Source organism: Somniosus microcephalus, chromosome 18 (assembly GCF_052327205.1).
Source record: "Somniosus microcephalus isolate GS21.2 chromosome 18, FLI_Smic_1.0, whole genome shotgun sequence".
Taxonomy (NCBI): Eukaryota; Metazoa; Chordata; class Chondrichthyes; order Squaliformes; family Somniosidae; genus Somniosus; species Somniosus microcephalus.
In genome coordinates, this window is record NC_141004.1 from 81,755,121 (window position 1) to 81,777,253 (window position 22,133).

The 22,133-nt window shown below is 51.5% G+C and overlaps 1 protein-coding gene across 1 annotated transcript in view; it reads right to left on the reverse strand.

Annotated features, from left to right (window-relative positions):
- The window catches only part of LOC147105410 (uncharacterized), a gene marked incomplete at its 5' end in the record, with an annotated part of 278,987 nt that overhangs the window by 94,702 nt on the left and 162,152 nt on the right, over window positions 1-22,133 (reverse strand). Inside the window, 6 exons of the mRNA XM_086011725.1 lie at window positions 8,466-8,670; window positions 10,939-11,123; window positions 12,891-12,948; window positions 14,108-14,292; window positions 14,883-15,087; window positions 17,356-17,540. Of these exons, the coding sequence (XP_085867851.1) occupies window positions 8,466-8,670; window positions 10,939-11,123; window positions 12,891-12,948; window positions 14,108-14,292; window positions 14,883-15,087; window positions 17,356-17,540 (1,023 nt within the window). The remainder of the gene's footprint in view (window positions 1-8,465; window positions 8,671-10,938; window positions 11,124-12,890; window positions 12,949-14,107; window positions 14,293-14,882; window positions 15,088-17,355; window positions 17,541-22,133) is intronic.

A 22,133-nucleotide genomic window follows, 5' to 3' on the forward strand; every position in this document is an offset into this window, starting at 1 on the left:
TGTGTAAGGATTTATTGGGCAGATTCGCCCTGACCTTCGAATAGTAAAGTCCTGTTAAAGTTACTCTTGTAGTCTGTGTATTAATTCACCATATAACCCACAGACTTTACAGGGAGAAATTGTAATGTATGTACCTTTAAGGGGAGAACTACTTTTTACAGCTCCTGTATACCGTAGTACCGGCAGTGACCACACTTGTATATAAACCCTGAGTAGTGATCTGTACACTTAGTTTTAGAGTAACCCTCATTCAGTAAACACCTGTTGAATCGTTCCCTGCAGTCTTTTGTCTGATTAATGAAGGACAAACATTAAGATACACGGATCTAACACTTCCCAGTCCCACAGTCTGGGCCTGTCTGACCCCAGTCCTACAGTCTGGGCCTGTCCGACCCCAGTCCCACAGTCTGGGCCTGTCCTTCCCCAGTCCCACAGTCTGGGCCTGTCCGACCCCAGTCCCACAGTTTGGGCCTGTCCGGCCCCAGTCCCACAGTCTGGGCCTGTCCGGCCCCAGTCCCACAGTCTGGGCCTGTCCGGCCCCAGTCCCACAGTCTGGGCCTGTCCGGCCCCAGTCCCACAGTCTGGGCCTGTCCGGCCCCAGTCCCACAGTCTGGGCCTGTCCGGCCCCAGTCCCACAGTCTGGGCCTGTCCGGCCCCAGTCCCACAGTCTGGGCCTGTCCGGCCCCAGTCCCACAGTCTGGGCCTGTCCGGCCCCAGTCCCACAGTCTGGGCCTGTCCGGCCCCAGTCCCACAGTCTGGGCCTGTCCGGCCCCAGTCCCACAGTCTGGGCCTGTCCGGCCCCAGTCCCACAGTCTGGGCCTGTCCGGCCCCAGTCCCACAGTCTGGGCCTGTCCGGCCCCAGTCCCACAGTCTGGGCCTGTCCGGCCCCAGTCCCACAGTCTGGGCCTGTCCGGCCCCAGTCCCACAGTCTGGGCCTGTCCGGCCCCAGTCCCACAGTCTGGGCCTGTCCGACCCCAGTCCCACAGTCTGGGCCCGTCCGACCCCAGTCCCACAGTCTGGGCCTGTCCGGCCCCAGTCCCACAGTCTGGGCCCGTCCGACCCCAGTCCCACAGTCTGGGCCCGTCCGGCCCCAGTCCCACAGTCTGGGCCTGTCCGACCCCAGTCCCACAGTCTGGGCCCATCTGGCCCCAGTCCCACAGTCTGGGCCCGTCCTTCCCCAGTCCCACAGTCTAGGCCTGTCTGGCCCCAGTCCCACAGTCTGGGCCTGTCTGGCCCCAGTCCCACAGTCTGGGCCTGTCCTTCCCCAGTCCCACAGTCTGGGCCCGTCCGACCCCAGTCCCACAGTCTGGGCCTGTCCGGCCCCAGTCCCACAGTCTAGGCCTGTCTGGCCCCAGTCCCACAGTCTGGGCCTGTCTGGCCCCAGTCCCACAGTCTGGGCCTGTCTGGCCCCAGTCCCAAAGTCTGGGCCTGTCCGGCCCCAGTCCCACAGTCTGGGCCTGTCTGGCCCCAGTCCCACAGTCTGGGCCTGTCCGGCCCCAGTCCCACAGTCTGGGCCTGTCTGGCCCCAGTCCCAAAGTCTGGGCCTGTCCGGCCCCAGTCCCACAGTCTGGGCCTGTCCGGCCCCAGTCCCACAGTCTGGGCCTGTCCGGCCCCAGTCCCAAAGTCTGGGCCTGTCCGGCCCCAGTCCCACAGTCTGGGCCTGTCCGGCCCCAGTCCCACAGTCTGGGCCTGTCCTTCCCCAGTCCCACAGTCTGGGCCCGTCTGGCCCCAGTCCCACAGTCTGGGCCTGTCCGGCCCCAGTCCCACAGTCTGGGCCTGTCCGGCCCCAGTCCCACAGTCTGGGCCTGTCCGGCCCCAGTCCCACAGTCTGGGCCTGTCCGGCCCCACTCCCACAGTCTGGGCCTGTCTGGCCCCAGTCCCAAAGTCTGGGCCTGTCCGGCCCCAGTCCCACAGTCTGGGCCTGTCTGGCCCCAGTCCCACAGTCTGGGCCCGTCCTTCCCCAGTCCCACAGTCTGGGCCTGTCTGGCCCCAGTCCCACAGTCTGGGCCTGTCCGGCCCCAGTCCCACAGTCTGGGCCTGTCTGGCCCCAGTCCCACAGTCTGGGCCTGTCTGACCCCAGTCCCACAGTCTGGGCCCGTCCGGCCCCAGTCCCACAGTCTGGGCCTGTCCGGCCCCAGTCCCACAGTCTGGGCCTGTCCGGCCCCAGTCCCACAGTCTGGGCCTGTCCGGCCCCAGTCCCACAGTCTGGGCCTGTCCGGCCCCAGTCCCACAGTCTGGGCCTGTCCTTCCCCAGTCCCACAGTCTGGGCCCGTCTGGCCCCAGTCCCACAGTCTGGGCCTGTCCGGCCCCAGTCCCACAGTCTGGGCCTGTCCGGCCGCAGTCCCACAGTCTGGGCCTGTCCGGCCCCAGTCCCACAGTCTGGGCCTGTCCGGCCCCACTCCCACAGTCTGGGCCTGTCTGGCCCCAGTCCCAAAGTCTGGGCCTGTCCGGCCCCAGTCCCACAGTCTGGGCCTGTCTGGCCCCAGTCCCACAGTCTGGGCCCGTCCTTCCCCAGTCCCACAGTCTGGGCCTGTCTGGCCCCAGTCCCACAGTCTGGGCCTGTCCGGCCCCAGTCCCACAGTCTGGGCCTGTCTGGCCCCAGTCCCACAGTCTGGGCCTGTCTGACCCCAGTCCCACAGTCTGGGCCCGTCCGGCCCCAGTCCCACAGTCTGGGCCTGTCCGGCCCCAGTCCCACAGTCTGGGCCTGTCCGGCCCCAGTCCCACAGTCTGGGCCTGTCCGGCCCCAGTCCCACAGTCTGGGCCTGTCCTTCCCCAGTCCCACAGTCTGGGCCTGTCCGGCCCCAGTCCCACAGTCTGGGCCTGTCCGGCCCCACTCCCACAGTCTGGGCCTGTCCGGCCCCAGTCCCACAGTCTAGGCCTGTCCTTCCCCAGTCCCACAGTCTGGGCCCGTCCGGCCCCAGTCCCACAGTCTGGGCCTGTCTGGCCCCAGTCCCACAGTCTAGGCCTGTCCTTCCCCAGTCCCACAGTCTGGGCCCGTCCGGCCCCAGTCCCACAGTCTGGGCCTGTCCGACCCCAGTCCCACAGTCTGGGCCTGTCCTTCCCCAGTCCCACAGTCTGGGCCTGTCCGGCCCCAGTCCCACAGTCTGGGCCTGTCCGGCCCCAGTCCCACAGTCTGGGCCTGTCTGGCCCCAGTCCCACAGTCTGGGCCTGTCCTTCCCCAGTCCCACAGTCTAGGCCTGTCTGGCCCCAGTCCCACAGTCTGGGCCTGTCCGGCCCCAGTCCCACAGTCTGGGCCTGTCCTGCCCCAGTCCCACAGTCTGGGCCTGTCCGGCCCCAGTCCCACAGTCTGGGCCTGTCCTTCCCCAGTCCCACAGTCTAGGCCTGTCTGGCCCCAGTCCCACAGTCTGGGCCTGTCTGGCCCCAGTCCCACAGTCTGGGCCTGTCCGGCCCCAGTCCCACAGTCTGGGCCTGTCCGGCCCCAGTCCCACAGTCTGGGCCTGTCCTTCCCCAGTCCCACAGTCTGGGCCTGTCCTTCCCCAGTCCCACAGTCTGGGCCTGTCCGACCCCAGTCCCACAGTCTAGGCCTGTCCGGCCCCAGTCCCACAGTCTGGGCCTGTCTGGCCCCAGTCCCACAGTCTGGGCCTGTCCTTCCCCAGTCCCACAGTCTGGCTCTAACAGTGGAGAAGCCTGCTTCCCGGGCCCAGCTACCTCTTTGATTCTCTCTGTTGCTCCATCTCTTGCTGAAGCTGCTGCTGTTTCCTCACAGGCTCCATCTCCATCACCGCCAGTTCCCACGGTCACTTCCTGACCTTCGACCCTCAGCTGAGGGAGCCCAGGATCCTCTCCCAGGGGGTCCGGTTTGCTCGACGTGTTGCGAGTCGCTCGGCGTCGGATTGAGTGAGTTCTCTGAAGTCTGCGAAGCAGGAATTACAGAGGGAGAACAGGATTACACTGTCTTCACCAGCACCGACTGTAACAGGGCGATGACTGCTCTGTGGCCGGGAGGGGGATCTCAGGGAGATAGGGAGTGTTCAATAGAAAATGGTTCAATTAAACAGATGGGCCAAGGAATGGCAGATAGGCTGCTGGAGATGCTGGAGAAGTGGAAGCTGCATGCTATAGACCGAGCTAAGCGAACCCACAATCAACGGATCAGATCAAAGCTCTGCAGTCCTGCCACATCCAGTCGTCAATGGTGGTGGACCATTAAACAACTAACGGGAGGAGGAGGCTCCATGAATATCCCCATCCTCAATGATGGTGGAGCCCAGCACGTGAGTGCAAAAGACAAGGCTGAAGTGTTTGCAACCAACTTCAGCCAGAAGTGCCGAGTGGATGATCCATATCGGCCTCCTCCTGAGTTCCCATCACAGAAGCCAGTCTTCAGCCAATTCGATTCACTCCACGTGATATCAAGAAACGGCTAAGCGCACTGGATACAGCAAAGGCTATGGGCCCCGACAACATCCCGGCTATCGTGCTGAAGACTTGTGCTCCAGAACTAGCCGCACCTCTAGCCAAACTGTTCCAGTACAGCTACAACACTGGCATCTATCCGACAATGTGGAAAACTGCCCAGGTATGTCCTGTCCACAAAAAGCAGGACAAATCCAATCCGTACAATTACCGCCCCATCAGTCTACTCTCAATCATCAGCAAAGTGATGGAAGGTGTCATCAACAGTGCTATCAAGCGGCACTTACTCACCAATAACCTGCTCACTGATGCCCAGTTTGGGTTTCGCCAAGATCACTTGGCTCCAGACCTCCAGACCTCATTACCTTGGTCCAAACATGGACAAAGGAGCTGAATTCCAGAGGTGAGGTGAGAGTGACTGCCCTTGACATCAAGGCAGTATATGACTGAGTGTGGCATCAAAGAGCCCTAGTAAAACTGAAGTCAATGGGAATCGGGGGGGGGGGGGAACTCTCCACTGGCTGGAGTCATACCTAGCACAAAGGAAGATGGTTGTGGTGATTGAAGGTCAATCATCACAGCCCCAGGACATCGCTGCAGGAGTTCCTCAGGGCAGTGTCCTAGGCCCAACCATCTTCAGCTGTCATCAATAAGGTCACAAATGGGGATGTTCGCTGATGACTGCACAGTGTTCAGTGCCATTCACAACTCCTCAGATAATGAAGCAGTCCATGCCTACATGCAAAAGACCTGGACGACGTTCAGGCTTGGGCTGATAAGTGGCAGGTAACATTCGCGCCACACAACTGTCAGACAATGACTATCTCCAACAAGCGAGAGTCTAACCACCTCCCCTTGACATTCAATGGCATTACCATCGCCGAATCCCCCACCATCAACATCCTGGGGATCACCATTGACCAGAAACTTAACTGGACCAGCCACATAAATACTGTGGCAACAAGAGCAGGTCAGAGGCTGGGAATTCTGCGGCGAGTGTCTCACCTCCTGACTCCCCAAAGCCTTTCCACCATCTACAAGGCACAAGTAAGGAGTGTGATGGAATACTCTCCACTTGCTTGGATGAGTGCAGCTCCAACAACACTCAAGAAGCTCGACACCATCCAGGATAAAGCAGCCCGCTTGATTGGCACCCCATCCACCACCTTAAACATTCACTCCCTCCACCACCGGCACACCGTGGCTGCAGTGTGCACCATCTACAAGATGCACTGCAGCAACTCGCCAAGGCTTCTTCAACAGCACCTCCCAAACCCGCGACCTGATCCACCTAGAAGGACAAGGGCAGCAGGCGCATGGGAACACCGCCACCTCCAAGTTCCTCTCCAAGTCACACACCATCCTGACTTAGAAGTATATCGTCGTTCCTTCATTGTCACTGGGTCAAAATCCTGGAACTCCCTCCCGAACAGCACTGTGTGAGTACCTTCACCACATGGACTGCAGCGGTTCAAGAAGGCGGCTCATCACCACCTTCTCAAGGGCAATTAGGGATGGGCAATAAATGCTGGCCTTGCCAGCGATGCCCACACCTCAAAAAAAAAATGAAGTAAAAAAAATGTTTCTTAGGTCATCCATATTGAAATAGGAAACAGCAAAGATGTGATCAGGATAACTAACTAACTTGCATTTTTAAAATTCATTCTTCGGACATCACATGGGCATCGCTGGCATTTATTACCACTGGCAAGGCCACATTTATTCCCTTTCCCTGAGAACAACCATGTAATGTGGGAATGGATTCACATGTCGGCCAGACCGGGTAAGGATGGCGGGTTCCCTTCCCTGAAGGACATTAACCAGCTGGGTTTTTACAATAATCTGGTAGCTTCCATGGTCATTTTCATCTGACGCCAGCCTGCAATTTACCAACTTGACATGGTAAAATGTGAACTCTCAAACTCTGAAATGCCAGTCCAGCACCATAATGACCAGGCTAGCTTATCGCATCCTCAGTACAGCCCAGAGTACGTCACAGCCACTGACTGGCTCTTGAAGTACAGTCGATGATGTTACATAGAGGATGGTGGACATAGAAAAGGAGACAGATCAGGGTGCAAATATTGATCATTCACTCTTATCAAAGCCTATTATTTCTAGGAGAGAGACTGTGGAGAGTTAGCAACGAGTTGAATCCGGTTTTAGAACACGTGCACAGGTCAAGCATCACTTGGATCACAGTGTGGAATGTGGCAACCCAACCGTCACAACAGATGTGACGAGATCTCAGTGTTTACAGAAGGGCAACAAGAACAACTGTGGTAGCAGGTCCTGAGGACAGGCTCGCTGGGCAGGACACATCATTGGGGAAAGGGCACTTGGCAGGGGTCATGACCCAGGTGCTCAAGGTGCTGTGAGGCTCAGGTGAGGTCAATTGTACATTTCACTAACAAGAAGCAGAGAACACAGGGTGAAATCAGTAAGCTGCAGGTGAGACCACACATGAGAAACTTCTTCCTCCAGTTCAGCAGTAGGTGTGAAAGAGACAGGCAGAATAAACACTTCATACCAAGTCTGTTGCTTCCTTCAAAAAGATGCTGGAGAAATATCTGATTGGGATCAGGAGTGGAGACTATTTAAAAAATAAATTTATCTATTCGTTCACGGGATGTGGGTGCCGCTGGCAAGGCCAGCATTTATTGCCCATCCCTAATTACCCCTTGAGAAGGTGGTGGTGAGCCGCCTTCTTGTACGGCTGCAGTCCGTGTGGTGAAGGTGCTCCCACAGTGCTGTTGGGGAGGGAGTTCCAGGATTTTGACCCAGCGATGATGAAGGATCGGCGATATATTTCTAAGTCAGGATGGTGTGTGACTTGGAGGGTAAACTGGAGGTGGTGGTGTTCCCATGCAGCTGCTGCCCTTGCCCTTCTAGGTGATACAGGTCACGGGTTTGGGAGGTGTTGTTGAAGAAGCCTTGGCCAGTTCTCGGGATAGGTGCAAATGGAGATAACCAATTCGCCCAAGGGGCACAATGATTCCTCGGCCCCTCGGACAGTGCAATCACTTACCCTTCCTTTTCCCCTTGATCCCCCTCATTCTGATCCTGGGCCTCCTGCAGCTCCTGTTGGATCTGCTCCAGCCGCGTCTCCAGCTCCTGATTGGTCAGATTGAGCTTGATGTTCTCAGTGCTGGTCTCGTCCTGTTTACTGCGCAGAGAGACAAGCTCTGCCTCCAACTGGAAGGGACGAAATCAACAGGTCAACTCAAGTGAGTCTGGGACTGTCCAAACCATTATTCTTGGACTTTATTCAAGTATCAGCTAATCTTTCGATTGGTCTTTCATAGAATCATAGAATGATACAGCACAGAAGGAGGCCATTCGGCCCATCGAGCTCTCCAATTAGTCCCACTCCCCCGCCCTTTCCTCACAGCCCTGCAAATTTTACTTATTCACGTATTTATCCAGTTCCGTTTTGAAAGTTATTATTGAATCTGCTTCCATCGCCCTTTCAGGCAGCGCATTCCAGATCACAAGTCGCTGTGTAAAAAATTCTTCTCATCTCCCCACTGGTTCTTTTGTGAATGACCTTCAATCTGTGTCCTCTGGTTACTGACCCTCCCGCCAGTGGAAACACTTTCTCCTCATTTACTCCATCAAAACTCTTCATCATTTTGACCACCTCTATTAAATCTCCCCTTAACCTTCTCTGCTCCAAGGAGAACAACACCAGCTCCTCTAGTTTCACCACATAACTGAAGTTCCTCATCCCTGGGACCATTCTAGCAAATCTCCCCTGCTCCCTCTCTCAGGACTTGACATCCTGTGTGGTGCGGTGCCCAGAATTGGTCACAGTGTTCTAACTGAGGCCTTATCAGGTTGCCCTTCTTCGATATTCTTTGTTATGACCTTTCCCGGAAGGTGTAGCCGACACAAACTGAGACCTAAACCAGGACAGCCTGACTCCAATCCAGAGCAGGTTCCAGTATGGCTGGGACCCTTCGTCCCTCTGGTTTAAGAGGAGATCTGAGTCTCTCTGTGGAGACAGCACTGGGAGAGCCAGTTCCTGCAGGAATGAGGCCTTGCTGCTGGTCTAACAGTGGAGAAGCCTGCTTCCCGGGCCCAGCTACCTCTTTGATTCTCTCTGTTGCTCCATCTCTTGCTGAAGCTGCTGCTGTTTCCTCACAGGCTCCATCTCCATCACCGCCAGTCCCCACGGTCACTTCCTGACCTTCGACCCTCAGCTGAGGGAGCCCAGGATCCTCTCCCAGGGGGTCCGGTTTGCTCGACGTGTTGCGAGTCGCTCGGCGTCGGATTGAGCGAGTTCTCTGAAGTCTGCGGAGCAGGAATTACAGAGGGAGAACAGGATTACACTGTCTTCACCAGCACCGACTGTAACAGGGCGATGACTGCTCTGTGGCCGGGAGGGGGATCTCAGGGAGATAGGGAGCTCTGTACTATAGGAAGGATGTGGAGGAATTAGAGAGGATAGAGAGCAGATTCACTAGGATGAAGGGCCCTGGTGAGACCACACCTGGAGTATTGTGGACAGTTTTGGTCTCCATATCTAAGGAAGGATATACTTGCCATAGAGGGAGTGCAACGAAGGTTCACCAGACTGGTTCCTGGGATGGGGGGATTGTCCTATGAGGAGAGATTGAGTAGACTAGGCCGATATTCTCTAGAGTTTAGAAGAATGACAGGTGATCTCATTGAAACATACAAAATTCTTACAGGGCTTGACAAGGTAGATGCAGCGAGGATGTTTCCCCTGGCTGGGGAGTCTAGAACCAGGGGTCACAGTCTCAGAATAAGGGGTCGGTCATTTAGGACTGAGATGAGGAGGAATTTCTTCACTCAGAGGGTGGTGAATCTTTGGAATTCTCTACCCCAGAGGGCTGTGGAGGCTCAGTCGTTGAGTATATTCAAGGCTGAGATCGATAGATTTTTGAATATTAAGGAATCAAGGGATATGGGGGTAGTGCAGGAAAGTGGAGATGAGGTAGAAGATCAGCCATGATCTTATTGAATGGCGGAGCAGGCTCGAGGGGCCGAATAGCCGACTCCTGCTCCTATTTCTTCTGTTCTTATGATGCTGCCCGGTCTGAGAAATACTAATACACAGGAAGAGTTGGAATGTTCGGGCTGTTTTCATTAGAATGGGGCAGAATACAGCGGGATTTGATGGAGGTGGTTAATGTTAGGAAGGGATGGGACAGAATAGAGAACAACAGAGCAGAAAGGGATATCGGAATGGGGCGAGCACGTGGGATTAGGATCACTGCTCGTCTGGATGTTAAACCCCAACACCGACTGGTTTGGCCGAAGGGCCTGTTTTCTGTGGTGTAAATTCGATGTAATTCTGTGTAACGGACGAGTTAAATACAAATTGACCAATTACACAGACGGGCCAATCGACGGCGGACGCAGTTTAATGTGGGTCAACACTGGGGCGGGAAGGAGAAATTACACTGAATGAAAATAGATCGCTGAGCAAAGGGAGGGAGGAATAGAAATGATCTGCGATCGGCCACATAGACTGGGGAAAGCACAACAGGTCAAATGGTGACGGCAATGAGTGTCGAGACAGGAGTTGGGGCAGTGTTCACCAACAATTTGTTTTTGAACCGACAAGGGAGCAGGTTATAGTAGATTCAGTGATGAGTAACAGACCGGAATTAGTTCACCATCTGACGGTAAAGCAGCATCTTGAAATTGTGACCATAATACGACTGAATTTATCTCAGGTTTGAGCGGGAGAATAGAGAGTCTCAAACAAAGGAATGAGAAATAAATTGACCACAGAAATCTGGGCTGAGCTGTTATTGGGTAAATCCACAGACGAACAGTGCGAAACATTCAAAGAGATATTTGGTACAATCCAAACCCAGTACACACCCCAACAGGCAAAAGCTCCACTTGTGCAGTGAAGCAACCCTGGTCAACAAAGGGGGTAAGAGACAGTATCAAGAGAAGGGAAAAGGCTCGCACACAGGCAAGGAAAAGGGTAAAAGGGTAAATCCAGCAAAGGTGGGAAATAGCAAAAGAGAAAGAAACTTGCAAAGAATATCAACACCAACAGTTAAAGGTTTTATCAATTCATTAAGAGAAAGCGAGAGGTGAGGCAGGAATGTGGGCCCAGTAAAGACAGATGCAGGAGAGACTATAATGGCCAAGAAGGAAATGCCAGACTTGTTAAGTGAGGACTTTGTCTCCATTTTCACTATAGAGGGAGAGGATAGAATACCAGTAATAGAAGAGAGCCCAAAATAAATCAAGGGGAAGAACTTATTGGATTCAGCCATGAATTCATTGAATGACGGAACAGGCTCGAAGTGCTGAATGGCCCACCACTGTTCCGATGTAAGACTGGCAGAGAATTCAGGACATCACAACCTTCAAATCAGAATGGATATTTGGTGGAATCTCTGCCCCATGGTGTAGTGGGTGAGAGAGGCTGGGGGCGACGCAGTTAATAATGTATGTCCTGAGGAAGGAGCTGGAAATATGTGTGTGGCGTGCGATTAGAGGATACAGGGATGGGGCAATGACTGAGACGATCAAATGCTCCATGGGACACAACACCTCCTGGGAATCTCTTACCCTTCTTTCTCCACTCGTTGAGCTGCTTCCTCCTCTTGGCCCACCAGCCGATCCTGGGCCTCCTGCAGCTCCTGTTGGATCTGCTCCAGCCGCGTCTCCAGCTCCTGATTGGTCAGATTGAGCTTGAGGTTCTCAGTGCTGGTCTCGTCCTGTTTACTGCGCAGAGAGACAAGCTCCGCCTCCAACTGGAAGGGACGAACACACAAAGGGACCGCGTCCAGTCACTGATTAAAAGACAATCATCGCGAATCGTGTATTGTAAAACCTCTCTTGCTCTCAGTCTCTTTCTCTGTCTATCTCTCCATCAGACACTAATTCCAGAAGTGGCGATGGGCTGCAGGATCCAGTGGACCAGCTCCCTGCCCAATTTCCCATCCCCACCCCCCAGAATCACGCTGGGAAACTAGCGAGACTCCAGAGGGAAATCAGCACTAATAATTTCACCCAATTCCCTCAGTCGGCAAACCCGCAGAAATGAACATCTCCCAACATCAACTGATCCTCTGCCATGATTAACTCCTGAATACAGGCAACATTTAACAAGGGCGAGCAGTTAGCACTGATTATCGACATTGCGGTATAGCATAATCAGAAAGGATGGGGATGGTAGAAGGAGGGTGGGGTAGCTATACACATTAGAGACAACATAATGGCAGTCAGAAAAAGGGACTTAACTAACAGAATGTTAGAAACAGAATCCATATGGATTGAAATAAAAGATAAGAAGGGATGGATCACGCTAATCGGGTATCCTACAGACCATCCAACTAGAGAGGAAACGGAGGAAGAAATATGTAAACAAATACGTGAAATGAGTAAAGGACATAGAATAATAATCATGGGAGATTTTAACTACCCCCAAATAATCAGGGGAGAAGAGGTGGTGAAAGGGGTAAAGTGAATGGAGTTTATAGAATGTGTTCAGGACTCGTTTCTTACCCAGTGTGTAAAAAGCCCAACAAGAGATGGAGCACTTCTGGATCTAGTAATGGGAAATGAACCAGAGCAGATAAGAGAGGTAAGTTTAGGAGAACATCTAGGCAATAGTGATCACAACATAATAAGGTTGAAGATAAAGATTGAGAAGGACATAAGTGAGACAAATACCAAAGTAATAAATTAGAAAAAGACCATTTTAAGGGATGACAATGGAAACTGGAAAAAAATACTGACAAAGATAGAAATAGAAAAGCAATGGGTAACATTTAAAAGAATGATCAATAGTGTCCAGGAGAAATATAACCCACTAAAAACCAAGAACAAACTAGCCAGTAATGACACACCATGTCTGAATAAGATAGAAAGGGCGGAGATAATGGATAACATCGTCAAACTTTAAGAGGATAAAACCCCTGGTCCGGACGGATTGCATCCACACATATGAAAAGAAGTTAGGGAAGAGATAGCAGAGACATTGTTACATATATATCAAAAAAATTCATTAGAAAAGGGAACAGTGCCAGAGGACTGGTGGCCAGCTAATGCCAGGACTATATATAAAAGAGAGAACGAACAAGCCCAGGGAACTACGGAACAATTAGCTAAACGTCAGTGGTAGGAAAGATAATGGAATCCTTCCTCAAAGATGTAACAGAAAAACATTTGGAAACTGAAAATATAACAAAGAGTGGTCAGCACGGATTTCACAGGGAAGGTCAGGGTTCACCAATAATATTCAACTCCTCGAAGAAGTAACAGAAAGGGTGGATATGGGTAATGTAGTCGATATAATTTGGATTCTGTTCAGAAGATTCTGCCATCATTTCACCCACTCCCCTCTCCCCATTCTCATCCACAGTCAGTGTCCCGGCCCTCTGTCTGAGCCCAGTGATGGGACATGAACCCTCACTGCTCCCCCGGTGTGTACTGTCCATGTACCAGAGCTCACCCTCACACACACACGGGCTGTGACTGAATCCCCCCTTTTCCCTGCTGTGTCCATCCCTCATTACCTGCAGAAAAGCTTCATCGGAACGTGGCCCCTCACTGCCGGGAGATTGATCTCGCTCTCTGTAATCAAACCAAAGAATCAGACAGACAGGGAGAGACCGTCAGTGACAGTGTCAGAGAGAGAGGTTGCTGGGAAGATAAATTGTTTGATTTCCACAACCGCCGTCAACTCATGATGTACGGGGAGTGTGCACGGTGTGCGGGGTGCGTGCACGATGTGCGGGGTGCGTGCACGGTTTGCGGCGTGTGTGCACGGTGTGCAGTGAGTGTGCATGTTGTGCGGGGAGTGTGCACAGTGTGTAGGGAGTGTGCACGGTGTGCGGGGTGCGTGCACGATGTGCGGGGTGTGTGCACGGTGTGCGGGGAGTGTGCACGGTGTGCGGGGTGTGTGCACGGTGTGCGGGGAGTGTGCACGGTGTGCGGGGTGCGTGCACGGTTTGCGGCGTGTGTGCACGGTGTGCAGTGAGTGTGCATGTTGTGCGGGGAATGTGCACAGTGTGTGGGGAGTGTGCACGGTGCGCGGGGAGTGTGTACACGGTGTGCGGGGAGTGTGTACACGGTGTGCGGGGAGTGCGCACGGTGTGTGTGGAGTGTGCACGGTGTGCAGGGAGTGTGCACGGTGTGCGGGGAGTGCGCACAGTGTGCGGGGTGTGTGCACGGTGTGCGGGGAGTGTGCACGGTGTGCGGGGAGTGTGCACGATATGCAAGGAGTGTGCACGGTTTGCGGGGAGTGTGCACAGTCTGCGGGCAGTGTGCACGGTGTGCGGGCTGTGTACAAGGTGTGCGGGGAGTGTGTACGGTGTGCGCGGAGTGTGCACGGTGTGCAGGGAGTGCGCACGGTGTGCGGGGAGTGCGCACGGTGTGCGGGGTGTGTGCACGGTGTGCGGGGAGTGTGCACGGTGTGCGGGGAGTGTGCACGGTGTGCGGGGAGTGTGCACGATATGCAGGGAGTGTGCACGGTGTGCGGGGAGTGTGCACAGTCTGCGGGCTGTGTGCACGGTGTGCGGGCTGTGTGCACGGTGTGCGGGGAGTGTGTACAGTGTGCAGGGAGTGTGCACGGTGTGCGGGCTGTGTACAGGGTGTGCGGGGAGTGTGTACGGTGTGCGCGGAGTGTGCACGGTGTGCGGGGAGTGTGCACGGTGTGCGGGGAGTGTGCACGGTGTGCGGGGTGTGTGCACGGTGTGCGGGGAGTATGCACGGTGTGTACAGGGTCTCTTACCCTTCTTTCTCCTCTCGTTGAGCTGCTTCCTCCTCTTGGCCCACCAGCCGATCCTGGGCCTCCTGCAGCTCCTGTTGGATCTGCTCCAGCCGCGTCTCCAGCTCCTGATTGGTCAGATTGAGCTTGCGGTTCTCAGTGCTGGTGTCGTCCTGTTTACTGCACAGAGAGACAAGCTCCGCCTCCAACTGGAAGGGACGAACACACAAAGGGTCCGTGTCCAATAACCGATTAAAAGACAATCCTCACAAATAGTTTATTCCTAACAATCTCTCTATATCTCTCAGTGTCATTCACTCTCTCTGTCTCTATAATCATCCCTCTTGCTCTGTCAGCCTCACTCGCTCTCTCCACATCATCTCTCTGAGTATCTCTCACTCTCCCCTGTCTCTCTCTCAGTCTGGTATAAGGCTGCAGGATCTAGTTGGTTAATTCCTCACTTGATCTCCAAGCCCTAGCCCCTAGAATCTCGCTGGGAAACCGGTGACACTCCTAGACATTACCCAAGTAGCGTCCATTCTTTCGCTTGGTCTTCCCACGATATTCTTTGTTATGACCTTTCCCTGAAGGAGTAGCCGACACAAACTGAGACCTAAACCAGGACAGCCTGACTCTGATCCAGAGCGGGTTCCAGTACGGCTGGGACCCTTCGTCCCTCTGGTCTAAGAGGAGATCTGAGTCTCTCTGTGGAGACAGCACTGGGAGAGCCAGTTCCTGCAGGAATGAGGCCTTGCTGCTGGTCTAACAGTGGAGAAGCCTGCTTCCCGGGCCCAGCTACCTCTTTGATTCTCTCTGTTGCTCCATCTCTTGCTGAAGCTGCTGCTGTTTCCTCACAGGCTCCATCTCCATCACCGCCAGTCCCCACGGTCACTTCCTGACCTTCGACCCTCAGCTGAGGGAGCCCAGGATCCTCTCCCAGGGGGTCCGGTTTGCTCGACGTGTTGCGAGTCGCTCGGCGTCGGATTGAGCGAGTTCTCTGAAATCTGCGGAGCAGGAATTACAGAGGGAGAACAGGATTACACTGTCTTCACCAGCACCGACTGTAACAGGGCGATGACTGCTCTGTGGCCGGGAGGGGGATCTCAGGGAGATAGGGAGCTCTGTACTATAGGAAGGATGTGGAGGAATTAGAGAGGATAGAGAGCAGATTCACTAGGGTGAAGGGCCCTGGTGAGACAACACCTGGAGTATTGTGGACAGTTTTGGTCTCCATACCTAAGGAAGGATATACTTGCCATAGAGGGAGTGCAACGAAGGTTCACCAGACTGGTTCCTGGGATGGGGGGATTGTCCTATGAGGAGACATTGAGTAGACTAGGCCGATATTCTCTAGAGTTTAGAAGAATACGAGGTGATCTCATTGAAACATACAAAATTCTTACAGGGCTTGACAGGGTAGATGCAGCGAGGATGTTTCCCCTGGCTGGGGAGTCTAGAACCAGGGGTCACAGTCTCAGAATAAGGGGTCGGTCATTTAGGACTGAGATGAGGAGGAATTTCTTCACTCAGAGGGTGGTGAATCTTTGGAATTCTCTACCCCAGAGGGCTGTGGAGGCTCAGTCGTTGAGTATATTCAAGGCTGAGATCGATAGATTTTTGAATATTAAGGAATCAGGGGATATGGAGATAGTGCAGGAAAGTGGAGATGAGGTAGAAGATCAGCCATGATCTTATTGAATGGCAGAGCAGGCTCGAGGGGCCGAATGGCCGACTCCTGCTCCTATTTCTTATGTTCTTATGATGCTGCCCGGTCTGAGAAATACTAATACACAGGAAGAGTTGGAATGTTCGGGCTGTTTTCATTAGAATGGAGCAGAATACAGGGGGACTTGATGGAGGTGGTTAATGTTCGGAAGGGATGGGACAGAATAGAGAACAACAGAGCAGAAAGGGATATCGGAATGGGGCGGGCACTTGGGATTAGGATCACTGCTCGTCTGGATGTTAAACCCCAACACCGACTGGTTTGGCCGAAGGGCCTGTTTTCTGTGGTGTAAATTCGATGTAATTCTGTGTAACGGACGAGTTAAATACAAATTGACCAATTACACAGACGGGCCAATCGACGGCGGACGCAGTTTAATGTGGGTCAACACTGGGGCGGGAAGGAGAAATTACACTGAATGAAAATAGATCGCTGAGCAAAGGGAGGGAGGAATAGAAATGATCTGCGATCGGCCAGATAGACTGGGGAAAGCACAACAGGTCAAATGGTGACGGCAATGAGTGTCGAGACAGGAGTTGGGGCAGTGTTCGCCAACAATTTGTTTTTGAACCGACGAGGGAGCAGGTTATAGTAGATTTAGTGATGAGTAACGGACCAGAATTAGTTCACCATCTGACGGTAAAGCAGCATCTTGAAATTGTGACCATAATACGACTGAATTTATCTCAGGTTTGAGCGGGAGAAGAGAGAGTCTCAAACAAAGGAATGAGAAATAAATTGACCACAGAAATCTGGGCTGAGCTGTTATTGGGTAAATCCACAGACGAACAGTGCGAAACATTCAAAGAGATATTTGGTACAATCCAAACCCAGTACACACCCCAACAGGCAAAAGCTCCACTTGTGCAGTGAAGCAACCCTGGTCTACAAAGGGGGTAAGAGACAGTATCAAGAGAAGGGAAAAGGCTCACACACAGGCAAGGAAAAGGGTAAAAGGGTAAATCCATCAAAGGTGGGAAATAGCAAAAGAGAAAGAAACTTGCAAAGAATATCAACACCAACAGTTAAAGGTTTTATCAATTCATTAAGAGAAAGCGAGAGGTGAGGCAGGAATGTGGGCCCAGTAAAGACAGATGCAGGAGAGACTATAATGGCCAAGAAGGAAATGCCAGACTCATTAAGTGAGGACTTTGTCTCCATTTTCACTATAGAGGGAGAGGATAGAATACCAGTAATAGAAGAGAGCCCAAAATAAATCAAGGGGAAGAACTTATTGGATTCAGCCATGAATTCATTGAATGACGGAACAGGCTCGAAGTGCTGAATGGCCCACCACTGTTCCGATGTAAGACTGGCAGAGAATTCAGGACTTCACAAGCTTCAAATCAGAATGGATATTTGGTGGAATCTCTGCCCCATGGTGTTGTGGGCGAGAGAGCCTGGGGGCGAAGCAGTTAATAATGTATGTCCTGAGGAAGGAGCTGGAAATATGTGTGTGGCGTGCGATTAGAGGATACAGGGATGGGGCAATGACTGAGATGATCAAATGCTCCATGGGACACAACACCTCCTGGGAATCTCTTACCCTTCTTTCTCCACTCGTTGAGCTGCTTCCTCCTCTTGGCCCACCAGCCGATCCTGGGCCTCCTGCAGCTCCTGTTGGATCTGCTCCAGTCGCGTCTCCAGCTCCTGATTGGTCAGATTGAGCTTGAGGTTCTCAGTGCTGGTCTCGTCCTGTTTACTGTGCAGAGAGACAAGCTCCGCCTCCAACTGGAAGGGACGAACACACAAAGGGACCGCGTCCAGTCACTGATTAAAAGACAATCATCGCGAATCGTGTATTGTAAATCCTCTCTTGCTCTCAGTCTCTTTCTCTGTCTATCTCTCCATCAGACAGTAGTTCCAGAAGTGGCGATGAGCTGCAGGATCCAGTGGACCAGCTCCCTGCCCAATTTCCCATCCGCACCCCCCAGAATCACGCTGGGAAACTAGCGAGACTCCAGAGGGAAATCAGCACTAATAATTTCACCCAATTCCCTCAGTCAGCAAACCCGCAGAAATGAACATCCCCCAACATCAACTGATTCTCTGCCACGATTAACTCCTGAATACAGGCAACATTTAACAAGGGCAAGCAGTTAGCACTGATTATCGGCATTGCGGTATAGCATAATCAGAAAGGATGGGGATGGTAGAAGGAGGGTGGAGTCGCTATACACATTAGGGACAACATAATGGCAGTCAGAAAAAGGGACTTAACTAACAGAATGTTAGAAACAGAATCCATATGGATTGAAATAAAAGATCAGAAGGGATGGATCACGCTAATCGGGTATCCTACAGTCCATCCAACTGGAGAGGAAATGGAGGAAGAAATATGTAAACAAATACGTGAAATGAGTAAAGGACATAGAATAATAATCATGGGAGATTTTAACTACCCCGAAATAATCAGGGGAGAAGAGGTGGTGAAAGGGGTAAAGTGAATGGAGTTTAGAGAATGTGTTCAGGACTCGTTTCTTACCCAGTGTGTAAAAAGCCCAACAAGAGATGGAGCACTTCTGGATCTAGTAATGGGAAATGAACCAGAGCAGATAAGAGAGGTAAGTGTAGGAGAACATCTAGGCAATAGTGATCACAACATGATAAGGATTAAGCTAAAGATTGAGAAGGACATAAGTAAGACAAATACCAAAGTAATAAATTGGAAAAAGACCATTTTAAGGGATGATGACATTGGAAACTGGAAAAAAATACTGACAAAGATAGAAATAGAAAAGCAATGGGAAACATTTAAAAGAATGATCAATATTGTCCAGGAGAAATATAACCCACTAAAACCCAAGAACAAACTAACCAGTAATGACACACCATATCTGAATAAGATAGAAAGGGGGGAGATAATGGATAACATCGTCAAACCTTGAGAGGATAAAACCCCTGGTCCGGACGGATTGCATCCACGCATATGAAAAGAAGTTAGGGAAGAGATAGCAGAGGCATTGTTACATAGATATCAAAAAAATTCATTAGAAAAGGGAACAGTGCCAGAGGACTGGCGGACAGCTAATGCCGTGACTATATATAAAAGAGAGAATGAACAAGTCCAGGGAACTGTGGAACAATTAGCTAAACGTCAGTGGTAGGAAAGATAATAGAATCCTTCCTCAAAGATGTTGTATCCGTGTGTTAATGGAGACACGGAATGCAGGAGTTGGTTTAACAGGTGTTTACTGAACAAAGTCTGGAGGTGAACTAAAAGATACAAGACACTGTACAGTCTTATATACCCGAGTGGTCACTACCGGTATTACAGTACACAGGGGCTCTTAAAGGTACATACACTACAATTCCTCCCCTTTTAGATAATTAGTACATAACATTTTAAGTAATCATTAATGAACATGTTTACAAGAAGAATAATCTACACATTTGCTGCAGTTAATCAATTATAAGTCAGTCTCTCTGGAGGCTTCCTGACTCGGTCCGGATAACACCTCGGTGGTGTAGTAGTTTTCAGTGGTGTAGTCAGTTCTTTTGGCAAGGTCGATTCGGCTTGAATGCCAGTGTCGGGTTCATCTGGTTCCAGTATCATCAGATCGCAGGTAGATACTATGGTATCTCTGCTTCATCATTAGGCGTATAGAGTTGTGGTGTAGGTTGTCCCTTTTTGGATGACTCTATGATCTGGTCAGCATGGCGCCTTATTATACTTTCTCCAATGTCCACGGTATACATCAGCGGTCCTAGTCGTGTGCAAATAGTTCCAGGCTGCCATTTCTCGGTACGGTAGTCCCGGGCCAAAACTTGTTGACCTATCTGGAAGGTTCTAGTTGGCCTTTCATTCATGCCTTGAAATTGCCGGTTCTCTACATCCCTTCTGTTGTTTGGCTTGATCAAATCCAGCCGGCATCTTAGACTTCTATTGAAAAACATCCTGGCGGGAGTTTGGTTTGTAACCACATGTGTTGCATTCCTGTACGCCAACAAGAAGTTATCTACCTTATGTTGCAGATTTATGTCTTCATTACCCATGGCCTTTATGGCCTTCTTGAAGGTCTGGACAAATCTTTCAGCTAATCCATTGGTGGCGGGATGGTATGGGGCGGATGTGTAGTGCTTAACCCCATTGTTTTTTTAAGAACTTCCTGAATTCTTCGGACACAAATTGCGGTCCATTATCAGAACAGATCTGTTCAGGCAGCCCATTCCCGGCAAATATGGTCCTTAATACTGTGATGGTTTTTTCCGTGGTGGTGGAGGACATCTTTATTACCTCCGGCCACTTGGAGTGTGCATCAACCGCGATTAAGAACATTGAGTCCATAAATGGACCAGCAAAGTCGATATGTACCCTTTGCCATGGAGATGAGGGCCACTCCCATGGATGTAGAGGGGCTTGTGGTGGGGCGTTTTGGACCTTCTGGCATCCTAGACAGCTCTTGGTCATTTCTTCGATGTCTCCATCGATACCTGGCCACCACACAAACGCTCTGGCTAGGTTCTTCATTTTCACTCCACCCAGATGCCCCTCGTGAAGCTCCTTTAGCACTTTATCCTGGAGTTTGGGTGGAATCACCACTCTGGAACCACATATCAAGGTTCCTCGGCACACTGACAGCTGTTCTCTTCTTTGCGAGAATGCTGGCAACAATGGTTCGCCATGTGCTGGCCATCCCTTCACCGTTAAATCGTAGACTCGTGAGAGAGTCGGGTCATTTCTCGTTTCCTTTTCAATGGTAGAATTTGTTACTGGTAGACATTCCACTATGGTTGAGTGGAACATCTCCACTGGGTCCACTGTAGGTGCCTCTTCTACCGTTGGCAATGGTAGGCGCGATAAACCGTCAGCATTCCCATGCTGTTTTGATCCTTTGTATTCTATGTCATATTGGCGTGCCCCTAGGAAAAGGGACCACCTCTGTAGCCTTTGCGCTGTCATAATGGGAACACCCTTTTTAGGGTTGAATATGGAGACGAGGGGTTGATGGTCAGTCAACAAGGTAAATTTTTGTCCGTGTAGGTAATGGTTGAATTTCTTCACTCCCCACACCAGGCTGAGTGCTTCCCTGTTGATCTGGGCATAGTTACGCTCAGCTGAGTTCAATGAGCGTGACGCAAAAGCTATCGGCCGCTCCGAGCCATCAGGGAATCTATGCGATAATACCGCTCCTATGCCGTAAGGGGATGCATCGCACGCCAGTCTGATTGGCAGTGATGGGCTGTAATGAGCCAAAACTTCCTTGGATGTGATCAAGCCTTTGCATTTGTGGAAGGCACGTTTACAGTCTTCGCTCCATTTCCAAATTACTCCCGTTTGTAGCAGTGCGTTAAGAGGGTGCAGAACAGTTGACAAGTTCGGTAAAAATTTATGATAGTAATTTATCAATCCCAGGAACGACCTTAATTGTGAGACATTTTCAGGTGCTGGGGCTTTTATGACCGCTTCAATTTTTTCAGGTGACTTATGCAACCCTTCTTCGTTAATTATATGGCCACAATATGATATTTGTTTCTGGAAAAATTCGCACTTGGGGCGATTTGCTCGTAGGCCCCGTTCTTTCAGCCTAGTGAGCACCTGCTCCAAATTGGCAAGGTGCTCGTTGTCATTTTCTCCTGTTACAAGGATGTCATCTAGGTAGCATTGAGTCCCCGGAATCCCTTGCAGGACTTGCTCCATAGCTCTTTGCCAGATAGCTGGAGCTGATGCTACTCCAAAAACCAATCAATTGTACTGGTACAGGCCTTTGTGTGTGTTTATCGTGAGATACTTTTTAGAGGCCTCCTCAACCTCCATCTGTAGATATGCCTGTGCCAATCAATTTTGGTGAAACGTTTCCCTCCGGATAGTGAGGCGAAAATATCTTCTATCCTCAGAAGAGGATACTGTACCATGTGAAGGACCGGGTTTACAGTCACCTTGAAGTCCCCACAGATGCGAATTTTTCTCTGTTCTTCAGATTTATCATTATTCAACGTTTTCTTCATGACCGGGACGATGGGTGTTGCCCACTCGCTCCAATCTACCTTGGATAACATGCCTGCCTTTTCCAAATTCTCCAGCTCTGCCTCGACTGCTGGACGAATTGCGTATGCCACCGGCCTTGCCTTAAAAAACTTGGGAATTGCCGCATCTTCCACTTTTATTGAGGCGGTAACGCCTTTCAAGGTTCCTAGTTCCTGTTGAAACACTTCTTTGGCGTTGGCCAAGATGTCTTTTAATAGTTCAGGTATGACGTCATCATCATTTTTTGTCTTACTGGTCACCGTCAGTGCCTGAATGGAGTGCCAGTTTAAACGTATCTTCCTGATCCATTCACGCCCCAACAGCGGTGGACCACCATCTTGCAGAACGTATAAATA